A 12,693-nucleotide genomic window follows, 5' to 3' on the forward strand; every position below is an offset into this window, starting at 1 on the left:
CCGCTGCCGCCCAGCTCCGCGGAAGCTGCCGGCGCCGCCATGGTGGAGGCCTGGTATATGGATGAGTCCCAGGAGGACCAGCGGGCTCCCCACAGGCTGGAGCCCAACCGCGCCGTCAGCCTGGAGCAGCTGCGCCGCCTCGGCGTCGCCTACCGCAGAGTAAGCGGCGGGGGCGGGCGGCGCTGCCCAGGGGTGCGAGCCCCAGGACGTGGCTGAGGGACGCCGCGCGGCACCGGGCCGCGCTGCGCTGCCCCCGGGAGGCGGGCGGGCGCCGGCGATGCGCGTCATGGCGCCGTGCCCCTGAGGCCGGGAGGCGGCTGCGGGGCGGGCTTTCCCGGGGGCTCTTCTCACGTTGTCTGCTTGCGGTCCTCAGGGCTGCCTTTGCCGTGTCTCTGAAACAAGGGTTTCATGTGATATCCCCTTACAGCCGCGTTGTAAAATCGAGACATAAGTTTTTACGTGTTTATTTGGTAAACCCGTCCGTGTATCGCCCCTGGTCGCTGTGCAGCCTTCACCCCGCTTGATTCCCACCCGAGATGGTGGCGGTGCTGCTACAAACCTGCGGGTTGGGGCTGAATCCTGAGGCACGACGCCCACCAGGGTGAGCTGTGTGTTTGTACCGGACATCTCCGAATGGTGGGATGGTTTGGGTTGGGCGTCATACCAGTACAGGTCAGCAGCTGAGCCCCTGGAGAGGAGCTCTGTAGAGCATGACTTAGGGGTCCTCTAGTGTGCCATTGTGGACATGGCTAATGGTATCACAGAATGGCTGGGATTGGAAGGGACCTCAAGGATCATGAAGTTCAACGTCCTTGCCACATGCAGGGCCACCAGCCTCCCCATTTAATACTAAACCAGGCTGCCCAGGGTCCCATCCATTCAATCTGGCCTTGAACACCTCCAGGGACGGGGCATCCACAGCCTCTCTGGGCAGCCTGTTCCAGCACCTCACCACTCTCTCTGTAAAGAATTTCCCCCTGACATCCAACCTCAATCTTCCCTCCTTCAACTTAAAACCATTTCCCCTTGTCCTACAGTTATCAACCCTTTCAAAGAGTTGACTCCCCTTCTGTTTGTAGGCCCCCTTTAGGAACTGAAAGGCTGCAATGAGGTCACACTGCAGCCTTCTTTTCTCCAGGCTGAACAAGCCCAGCTCCCTCAGCCTGTCTTTGTAGGAGAGGTGCTCCAGTCCCCTGATCATCTTTGTGGCTCTCCTGTGGACCCTCTCTAACAGCTCCCTGTCTTCCTTGTTACTGGGGGCTCCAGACCTGGATGCAGTATTCCAGATGGGGCCTCACAAGAGCAGAGTAGAGGGGGACAATCACCTTCCTGTCCCTGCTGGCCACCACTTGTCTGATGGAGCCCAGGATACCATTTGCTCTCCGAGCTGCAAAAGCACACTGCTGGTTCATGTTAAGCTTTTCATCCGTCAGGACCCCCACGTCCTTCTCTGCAGGTATCTTGGGTTGCATTAAAAAGAGTGCAGCTAGCAGGTTTAAGGATTCTCCTCCTCTGCTCTGGTGAGGCCACATCTGGAACACTGCGTCCAGTTCTGAGCTCCCCAGTCCAAGAAAGACAGGGATCTTCTAGGAGTCCAGGGGAGGGACGCAAAGATGGTTGGGGCCTGGAGCATCTGCTTTATGAATGAAGGTTGAGAGGCCTGGGGCTGTTCAGCCTGGAAAAGACTGAGAGGTGATCACATCAATGTTTATAAGTTTCTGAAGTGCAGGAGTCAAGTGGATGAGGCCGGTCTTGTTTCAGTGTGCCGCAACAGGTTAAGGGGCAAAGGGCACAAATCCAACACAATTCCATATAAGCATGTGAAAGATTTTTACTGTGAAAGTGATGGAGCACTGGAACAGTCTGCCCATACAAGTTCTGGAATCTTCTCTGGCTATATTCAAGATCTGCTTGAATGTTTACCTGTGTGACCTGTTGTAGGGAACCTGTTTTAGCAGACAGATTGGACTTGATGGTCCCCACTGGTCCTTTCCCACCCTTGTGATTCACTGATTTGTAAGAGACATTTCAAAGTATCCTTCTTGGGGTGGTTCAAACAGAAGAGCTACGTGATGGATAACTTCTGGTACAAACCATAAATCAGCCATGCCTCAGCTGTAAAATGTATTCATTAAGAGCTCAGGATTTCTCTTCCCAATAATCATACCTCCTGGGCTTGAGGAGTGCAGCACAAGCAGTGCTGCAGAGTGGCAGTGCCTTGTGGGGATGGGGATGTGTGTTGGCGGTTGAGGCTCCAGCCTTTGAAGTTCTCTGCAGGCTGTGCAAGGTAAGGACATGCTGCAAGAGTTAATAAACCATAGCAGATCTTGCCATTCTGAAACCTCAGGTAACCTTCTGCTTGTCTGTTTTTAGCATCTCTCCCAGTTTCATAAATTTGGCACGAGTGCAGAAAAAGTGAAGTGTATCCAGAGCAGTTTATTAATTTCTGACACAATCAGCAAAGAGCTCAAACCCATTACTCTCTAATTTAATCTTATTTGTTGCTGCTGTGCTGCTGCTGCTGTTCTGTGTGTGACAATAAGCTTGTGTGCTTGGCAGTTGAGTCATGCTGGGTGAGGAAGCAGTGCTTAAAGAACTGGTACCAATCCATATGTGTCTGCCAGCACTTCTGAACCTCAGAAATGGCTGCAGCAGCAGCAGGAAGGCTCCCCAGATGGCTTCAGTGGGGCTGATATAGGGAAATGCAATGAATCTGGCTCCTGAATGAGAATCAAGTTGTTGAAGCAGTATGGGAAGGCAAGCGTGGTTTTCGATGACAAGCTGACATGGGATGTCTGTGCTGGTTTTGAAAACTAAGGTTTTTATCATTTTTGGTCTTCCCATGTTAACCAAATAGTAACTTCTAGACTTATTAGTATCTGGTACATTACTGAGCATGCAGTAGTTGTGCTTTTGTGTGTTCACCTTTCTGTCTTGAAAGGCATTGGTATGTGCCTTGTGTACCTATAAGGAGCTAACGTAGTCACTCAACATAGTCACTCAGGTTATCTGCTTGCCCATAGACAACAACTTTGTTTTTCCACATTAGTATCTTCAGTTGTGTTTTAAGTGATTGTGTCTGAATGCATTTTTTTTCTGCCTGTTTTTAGTTGGATGCTGATAATTATGAGACTGACCCACATCTGAAAGAGATTCGGGAAGCAGAAAATTATTCTTGGATGGATATAATAACTATACATAAAGACAAGTTGCCAAATTACGAAGAAAAGGTATGCAGGCCATCACTTTGAATGAGGATTTGCACTCTGAATTCTGCTGCTAGAGTGCAGAGTCAGCTTTTTAACATATGCTTATTACATACGCTCTGAGAGATTAAATTTGTGTTTAAAATACATCTTTTACTAAAGTCCTTAACTTTAGTAAAATAAATGTTGATACTCCTTCTAGAACAAGGAAGGGATAGGCCTTTTGCTTCTGTAGGTTGCCTGCAAAGTTTTTAGGCTACTTTCCATCACTGTGCCATTTTGAAACTCGGAGCCCTGCAGATAGTCAGAGATCCTAACCAGGATGAAGGCAGGCTGTTCCCAGCTGTGTATGGGCTTTGAAGGCTGAGACATCCTGCTGGCTGTTGCAAAATATATCTTCTCAAAATGAATGTTAACATCATGGAATTTGAGGGATATGTTTCCCTTACAAGATGATTTGTTAACTTAGGAAGTAAACAGCTTGGCTATTTGGAAGCAGGTGAACACAAGCAGTGCCAGGTCTTGAGTCTCCTAGAAGGAGTGTATTTTTCCCTGCCTCAGGGCATTAGACTGCTGTTCTGATCTGAATACGGCAGCCTGGTGGTATTTCAACATTTCCATTAAATCTTTCCTCTTACCAGTTTGTTTTAGGCCCATTATTACACTGATTTCAAGTTTTTTAGAAGCTGAATTACATAGTAATTTAAGTGCCCTGGATGAGTTCAGCATTATGCAAAGATAGAGGGCTGCCATGCTGAATCAGTAAAGGCTGAGAAGTGTTTCAGGCACGCCTGTGCTAGCATGGATAAAAAGTACCCGGACCCCTGGGTCTGGCTGACTGGATTGGCCATTTTAATCCTGCTGGTTTCGTCTGTTAGTTAAATCACTGCATCACTGAAAGCCTTTGTCTGCTTTGCCAAATGTTTCAGCTAGATTCCTTTGCAGTTTTTCTATATTTGGTATTAATAGATACCTCCTATCCCCAGATAAAAACATTTTATGAAGAGCATTTACATCTAGACGATGAAATTCGTTACATCTTAGATGGATCTGGCTATTTTGATGTTCGAGACAAAGATGACAAATGGATCCGGATTTCCATGGAGAAAGGAGACATGATAACCCTCCCTGCTGGCATATATCACCGATTTACACTGGATGAGAATGTATGTTATCATAAATTACCCTAAATTTTGATGACAAATGGATGTGAGTATGTATCTTATTGGTAACTGCATGCCCTGAGACTTGCAGTTCATTAGCAAAGCATATTAAATATGAAGTAGGAATATGAAAAATACTAAATAATTCATAGCATTTGAACCTATCATCTCCGGGTCACAAATTCAGCTTAATCTCATCAGCTGTAACTGCAAGTCATTGCCACGTGGTATCCATAGCATACCTTGTGCGACGGTGGCCTGAGAGCCAAACCCTGCAGCTGTCCCTCGCACAGTTGCCCCCACTGTCAGCTGCACTGTGGAGATGAATCCCTCTGTGTTGCGTGTCTTTGTAGGGCCAGACAGAGCATATCTTTGTACGGCAGTGGCATTCTTCATAAGTGCTAAATTCACCTTCAGGGAAAGAATGATTTAAGGCTGCAGAGCCACTGCATGCTGCTAGCGTATGCTAGATTGAATGCTGACTTCACAGGAGGTGACCTGCTTTTGGAGAGTGTTTTGGCAGATGGATTGTGAGATTGCACACGTAGTCCTGATCTGTGTGCCTGCCCTTGTGGACTCTTACAAATACATTTTTAATCTTAGCATTAGCCCTGGTAGATAGGGAAATGTGTGCTGTTGTCTCGTGTGTGGCAGAACTCCCTTTCTAGGATAGTCCCGAGTGTGGTATGATTTCAAATCAGATGTCTAGATAATGTTTGTTGTTTATGTAAATAATAACAATTATAATAATAAAGATTTTTTAAAAAATGCTGTTTTGGTGATATACCAGAGATTTCTTGTCAACATTTTGAGGTCTGTGGTGAATCTGCTACAATTGCTAGTTTAAGGCTTTTACTTTACATACACAAAATATGAGGGATTATGCAGTGAATCTACAAGACGTTACAAATGTTTATGTTCACTTTGGGAACTTTAGTCTAGAAATGTTACTTTCAAAATCTCCCATACATTCTTTAGGTACTTCTAAACCCTTGGGTTTTGAGGCTAAATTTTTTAGGTGCCTAATTTTATTCTTGACATTGCTGAGTATACAAATGCAAGATAAGCACTTAGCAGCATTTACAATATAGGTAGGGCCTAAACCTGTAGTGTAGCTGGCAGTAGAGGAGAGATGAGTTCCCCATAACTCAGTGGTTGGAGCATTTCTGTGGGATGTAATCCTCCATTCTGCTACCACAGCTTCACATTCCTACCCAACATGCTTCTGGCTGACTGCTGGCCTACTTCTTTGGAAATCTGGAGAGTTTTGCTTTCTGCAGTGTTGTTTTTTGGGTAGTTTATGCATTGAGCTTTTTGAGGCCCTCGCTTTGGAGCTTTTGATATTCCTCAGGCATTTTGTAGAGATCTTGGGTCTTCTGATTTTTGTTGTTTAACTGAGCAAGTAGGAATTAGATGCTGCTCTGCTTGGTGCTGTGGATCCAGTGCAAAATGATTTGCATAAAACAGGGTTTATTTGGTTTCATTGATCAGGTGGAAGTACTGTCTGCCCACTCTGGAGGCACTGGTTGTGACACAACATATATCCCTGCATAGGTGCAAAATCTCGCTGCAGGAGTTGGCAACAGCAGCATCATGCTACAGTGTTCTGGGACACATGAAGTTTTCAGTCCATCTTGAAATGCTTTCAGGAATTGCTGCATAAATGCAAATTAAAACATTAATTTCAGGATTTGCCACAGAAAATAAATCTGAAATTGCTTGTGACTTTTTGTTCTTTGACAGAACTACGTGAAAGCAATGAGGCTTTTTGTTGGAGAACCAGTCTGGACAGCATACAACAGACCAGCTGATGATTTTCCTGCTCGGAAACAGTATATGAAGTTTTTGGCCGAAGAAGCACAGTAATGATGTCTGAGACCTGACAGGTGGAATAGCCTGAAGCCAAGTAGAATAAATGTGATTGGTGTTCTTTCAACTGATTACACTACTAGTTGCATATACACTTAGGATCACAGAATCACAGAAAAATGTAGGTTGAAAGGTCATTTGGAGGCCATCTAGTCCACTTTGAAGCATGGGGCCAACTTCAAAATTAGATATACAGCCTCTTGGGTTTTGAAAATCTCTGATGCAGGAGACTCCACAGTCTGTCCAGGCACCTCTTCCAGAGCTCAGCCAGTCCCACAGTCAGGAAGTTTTCTTCTTTATGGCCAAATCCCCTGGCACAGCTTATAATTGTTTTCTTTTGCCTTGGAAAGAATCTGGCTCTGACTTCTTTGCAGTCCCCTCTCTAGTGGGAAACTCTGGTTATGCCTCCTCTCAGCCTTCTCATCTCCAGGCTAGACAAACAAGTGTCCTAAACTGGACTTTGGCAATCCAAATTGTTTATGAAGGTAAACATGATTTTCCCTGTTTTTGACTACTGAGGAATGTCACTTGTAACTAGCTGACAGTTAAACTTCAACGAGTCCAGTGACTCAGAGTTTTTTCACCCACTGTGTAGTCGATATCCTCAGCCTGACTACAGTGCTACAGTGGGGAACAGTTGAAAGCCTTACTGCAATCCACCATTTTCCTCTGCTGCAGAGCCAGTTGTTTTCTCTGAGAGGGCCTGTGGAATGGTCAGACAGAATGTGCCTCTGGTAAATTGGTGCTGACCTTATGTTTTCAATCTCCTATTTCGTGTGCCTAGAATGGCTTCTGTAATGGCTTGTTATAGAATCATAGGATCATTAATGGTGGAGAAGACCACTGAGATCATCAAGTCTACCTTTCAGCCATCACCACCGTGCCCCTCTGTGCCATGTCTACTCTTTTCTTGAACATCTCTGGGGTCGGTGACTCCACCACCTCCCTGGACAGCCTGTTCCAATGCCTCACCACTCTGAGAAGAAATGTTTCCTAACATCCAACCTGAACCTCTCCTGGCCTTTGAGGCTGTTATCTGTCATCCTGTCACCGCTTACCTGGGGGAAGAGGCCAATTCCTACCTCACTACAGCCTCCTTTCAGGCACTTGTAGAGAGTGAGAAGGTTTCCTCTGAGCCTCCTCCAGACTATTCCGTAGTTTGCCTGGGGACTGAAGTAAGGCAGGTCAGCCTCTTTTTCCCCACTTCCTATTACTCTCCTTTTTGAAGATGGCAGTAACAGTTGCCTTTTTCTGGCCAAGATGATCTCCATGATCTCCAGGACCTTTCAGAGGTGCCTTGCAGTGCCATTAACCATCTACATTTACAGTTGCTCAGGAATCCATTTTCTGATCTTTTTCTCTTGATGTTTTTGGCAGGTAGACTTGGGAGAGCTGGGCTCCGTTAATATTCATTCTGCTCTGAATCAGTGCTAATGAACTACGTAGGATTCTGTTTTTAATTAAAGGGAATAAGCCCTACTTCATTCTTGTCTAAAAATGTTCATAAGATAAATCTACATAATCAGCATTTTAGCATGCAGCCTCCCTCATTCTGACCTAGTACATAAAGCTTTGGTTTTCTCTCAGCAAAATGTAGCAGTTTTCTCCTGTGATTTATTAATAAAATTAATTTGACTTTGGGGTATGTGGTTTTCTTTCTTTTTTTTTTTTTTGTCTTATGCTGATATTAAGGACACATGAGCAGCACTGTTACTGCAGCTGTTCAGCATTTATTTTCCTTGGTCATGCTTCTCTGTAGCACTGGATGAGTCATTGATTGTGTGCCTCAGTTTCTTCAGCTGTGAAATGGAGCGGACTTAAACCTGCAGGTCCATCTTTCAGTAAATGCCTCACAGTTATGCAGGATGTGCTGCTCCTCAGCAACAGGCACAGAATGGTTTTGGGATGAGTGTTCACCCATTTTTGAAGGGAAACGGTAAAAGCTTTTATTTTAAAAGTTGAAAACATTTAGTAAAAAAAGCATGTGTAGTTCTGCCTTTGGGTTTTGGACCGCAAGGTAGCAAAAGAGGCAGGTGCACCATGTGTTTGTGTTGGCAGAGCTGGGCTCAGTTTGTGCTGTAGGGTGCGTGCACAACCCACACTTGTAAAGTGAACGCCTGCGCAGAACTTAGATCGGCCTGCATAGCTTCTGTGCAGGGTTTCCTAAGCCTGGCTGAAAACTGAGTTACCATCAAAAACAAAGTTTAATTAGAGTCAAGTCCGTTGGCTAAACTTGTATGGTTGCTGTGCTATGCCATGCCATGTGGTTCAGGGCTCTGTGTGCCATGGCCATGGTGGCAGCGCTGGAGTTCCCTCTTGTACAGCACTAAATGCACTGAGGCACCCTGGTCCTGGAATAAACGTACAGGATTTTTCCAGATACAGCTACAGGATTAAACAACAATTATTGCCAGCAACGGATTTGATTTCTTTGTCTCATATGCCACAGGAAGTCATATTTCTGAATACAGTGTAAAAATGACTCCTTTCTCCCGATGCTGCTCTTAATCCGTGGTATTCAGTCTAGCTTCTCTCTTCCCCTTAAACAGAAGTCGGCATGAGATTGTTCGTTCCTCCTCCACATACAGCACCATTACCCCATGGCAGACCAGGAGCCACCAGAAGGAGACCAGGCAATGCCCTCTGCTTGTGAGAGGCTTACAGCGTAGGGATGAAGGGATAGGTACAGGAAAGGAGCTGCCCACTGCAATTGCTTTCAACATCCCACTGATATAGAATGTGACCTCGGAAACAGGGCTGAACCACCTTGTTTTGTTGCCTCTCTGGAGGAATATAAACACCCAGTACAGCTCCCATCTCCGAGCTGTCAGGGATAACACACGATAACACCGCCAAACACCATTCATCATTTTCATAGCACAATGCATTCTGTCACAGAGGGGTGGCTGTGACTGTGAGAGTCTCACTGTGAGCGCTTTTAAACACATGCCCTTTAGTGCTGTAGGTGTTCTTGAAAGGCTGAAAGCTTTGCTATCCAGAAGTATTTTTGTCAGCCAGGAAGAAAGCAATTTGGGGCCAGTAAAAGGATTCTGTGAAGAGCTTGCATGGGAGATTACACTGGGGGGAAAAATGTTAATATTAATAGAAAACACTCCAGGGAGTGGAGGGAGAACATGCAGTTCCTTTAGATGAGAAATGCTGTTTATTTTTATAGCTTTTTTTTTTTTCCCCACATACTACATATCTAAAAGTGAGAAGTGGAATCAATACTTTCTGGTCCAAAAACATGAGACTGTTTACTGCAGCTAGTGGAAAATCTCAGTGCATTGAAGTAGTATTAAAATTTATGTGTTTCCAGCAACGTCATGTTGGCAGCAGTAACACAGATGAGGGGAATATTTCATCTGCTTCAGGATTAAAGAAAAAAAAGGCAGGATAAATGGTACTGCATTGAGGGGTTGGAAGATAGCTTGTAGGGTATCCGTGTATTATTTTTCACATTAATGCAGACTTGTTTGTAAGTGCATGTCCATAACTTTATCATGACCAGCTTGTGAGAGCTTAGCCTTGTTTTTGCCATGAACTCAAGGAAAGCTGATCAATGGGCCATTTACTAAATTAGATGGGCAAACAGGTGGCCACAGAATCCATGACTTTGGCCTCCTCTGTTATGTATCCCCAGGTAAGTGTCTTTGGCTGAGATAAGAGAGACACAGACCTGTTGGAGCTTGTCCACAGGAGGGTCGCCAAAATGATCCAAGAGATGGAACACCTCTCCTGCAAGGACAGGCTGAGAGCTGGGGCTGTTCATTCTGGAGAAGGTACTGAGGAGACCTGAGAGTGGCCTTTCAGTACCAACAGGGGAGCTGGAAGGAAAAAGGGGGCACTTTTTATCAGAATCTATTGAGATAGAACAAGGGGAAATGTTTTTTAACTAAGAGAAAAGTGAATGGATTGGATATAAGGAAAAGGTTTTTTCTTATGATAAGGGTAGTGAGGCACTGGAAAGGAATGCCAAGTGAGGTGGTGGCTGCCCCATGTCATACTCGAGGAGGCTCTGAGCAACCTGATCTAACTGTAGGTGTCCCTGTTCATTGCAGGGAAGTTGGCCTGGATGGCCTTTAAAGGTCCCTTCCAACTCCAACGATTCTGTGATTCACTTGGCATAGCTGGAAGCTTTAGTGCTGGGACATGTCACAGCCAGTCTGCAGTTCACTAACAGCATCCACACCAGCCACTTGGTCTTGTGCGTGCTGCCTGTAGGTACATACAGATGAGATCTTCAGCCAGCTAGCTGAAGGAAGTGCTGATGGAAGGGCTGTCCCAGCCTGCGCTGCAGGGTGCAGGGGCTGTACTGCTTTTCTGTGATTGCAGAGCTTGCGCATGGCTGAGCTTGAAGAGAAAAAATCTTCATGTATTCAGATTACTGAGCTCTGCCAGCAGAGCAGGCACTCTTCTGCCTAGTTTCTGACTCCAGATTTAGCTTGAGATAAAAATCTATTGGAAGGGACAGTGTCACGACAAAGGTGATCATTTAATATTGGCTGGAAGAGAGAGATGCACCTAACGGCTGAGGTGGCAGCTGAGCACCACACTGGAGAATGTCCCTTATTGCCAAACAGCAGATTTATATTTAGGTCAGACAGACACTGGGAGCCTGTTCTGTTCTGTGTTCAGAAGTTACATCATCTGTTTGGGATTTTGTCCTCTGAAAATGATAGAAATTCTCAAATTCTCCTCTCTCTCCCCAAAACAAGGTCACTGTCAGTTGTCTTGTTTCCTGAAGCCAAATAAGCACACCAACACATTGGGGAATGAGGCAGTGTTACCATTTAAATATTCCTTGCTCGGAGATCCGTATTTGATCTGAACTGCTGCACTCACTGTGACTTTACGATTTGATTCCCCAAACATTTTGCATTTGCAAAAATGTACTCAGATATACTTGCAACTTGAAAAACCTGTGATTCTATGCAAGTCGCAAGCTCTCATTTTGTTAACTGTGTTAATACCCAGACAAGACAAAGAAAGAAAACGTGGAAAATTAAAAAGCTTAGGCAAAGATTCAGCAGTTAAAGGGATGAGGACATCTTTTAATGGTGGCTTCTCCTGCTGTTGCTCTCTGTGGGATACTCCCACTAATTTTGAGAAGTTCCCTGCCATTTAATTACCTTCTATGCTGCTTGTCAGGGTACCACTAAGTAAGTTGTGCCTATCAATGAGCCGCATCTACTGGTGGAATGTTGGACTGAGTCTGATGGTGGCTATATGGCCCTGGCACCTTGAACCTAAATAACAGCCCATTCTCTCCCTCCCTTTGTGGGTAAATTGCGAGCTGTTGTTGCTGGCTTTCAGCTTTTCCTTTTTTTTTTTTTCTTTTTTTTTTTCTTTTCTTTTTTTTATAATGACGAGCACTCTTGTGTATATATAACAGAGGATTGTCTGCAAGTGTACCCAAAGCTAGGATAGGATGAGATGGTGTCAATCCAGAACAGCCAGGATAAGGCAATAGCTGCATCCCCCTGCCCACCATTTTATGCACTCATTGTAGATGAGAACCTAAATTTGTAGTTCCCAAGCTGACTAGCAGAATAGCAGCTTTCCACAATCATTGCCATCAAGCCAGTGCTGGTGCTGGTTTGCATTCAGTACCACAGAACCACTGTTGGGGTGCTAAAAAGTCCATGCAAGCTCCTACAGAGTGAAGTGTCTCTCTGTTAAAATACATATTTTCCAATGTTCTATCAAGCAGGTAGAAAGAAAGGAGGAAAGTGGCGCCTTCCTTGGAGGTCATTTTGTATGGAAGAGCTCATGTTTAGAAAGACCATGTTCTAACATCTTTAGAGTTTCATTGGCCTTCGTGCCATTGAGCAACTTGAGAGATTGGTTCTGGCTGCTGTGCTTCTACCTATCTGCAATGTATTTAAATCTGAGTGTGATGATTTGGTCCTGCTTTCAGCATGCTACTTTTAGACTGATTGCATGCTGAAGCAGTGGAAGTGTGTTTCTCACTACAGTAAATATGTCTGGAGATGGGGCACTGAGTATCTTGCAGAATTCTGCTGGGTGGCTGCAATGCGTTTGATTGATGAAGTGCATTAGGTGGCACACAGGTGAGATGGACGTAACTTACTGTGCACACTTCATTTATTCCCTTGTTTTGACGTGGAAGACACCTGCAGCAAAGGCTTCAGAAAAGCATAGTGTGTCTTACACCACTATCCGGCAGAAAACCTGCCAGTCCCCCGGGTGGGTGGTCAGTCCTGGTACATCCTTGTTCTGTAACCCTCCGGATGCACATCAGACTGAGGAAGGCTTTGGCTGCCAGCTCAGCGTTTCTGCAGAGTCACGAGCTCAGCTTGCGTGCAGCTGCGTGAGTGTTTGTACTGACATGAAGGATGGGGCAGGAAGAGGAGCGGTCACCCTGCCCGGTGTTCAGCAGTCCACTGCAGGCTGAGGGCACAGGCATGTCTGCATGTTCCTTTTGGGAACAT

The 12,693-nt window shown here is 45.4% G+C and overlaps 1 protein-coding gene across 1 annotated transcript; it reads left to right on the forward strand.

Moving 5' to 3' along the window:
• On the forward strand, positions 1–7,879 carry ADI1 (acireductone dioxygenase 1). Its single transcript, XM_048935947.1, has 4 exons — positions 1–159; positions 3,111–3,230; positions 4,193–4,372; positions 6,113–7,879. Exons 1-4 carry the CDS (start codon positions 40–42, stop codon positions 6,233–6,235), a joined length of 543 nt encoding a protein of 180 aa, XP_048791904.1. The 5' UTR covers positions 1–39; the 3' UTR covers positions 6,236–7,879.
• The last annotated feature ends 4,814 nt before the right edge of the window (positions 7,880–12,693 follow it).

The sequence above is a fragment of the Lagopus muta genome, chromosome 2 (genome assembly GCF_023343835.1).
Source record: "Lagopus muta isolate bLagMut1 chromosome 2, bLagMut1 primary, whole genome shotgun sequence".
Lineage (NCBI taxonomy): Eukaryota > Metazoa > Chordata > Aves > Galliformes > Phasianidae > Lagopus > Lagopus muta.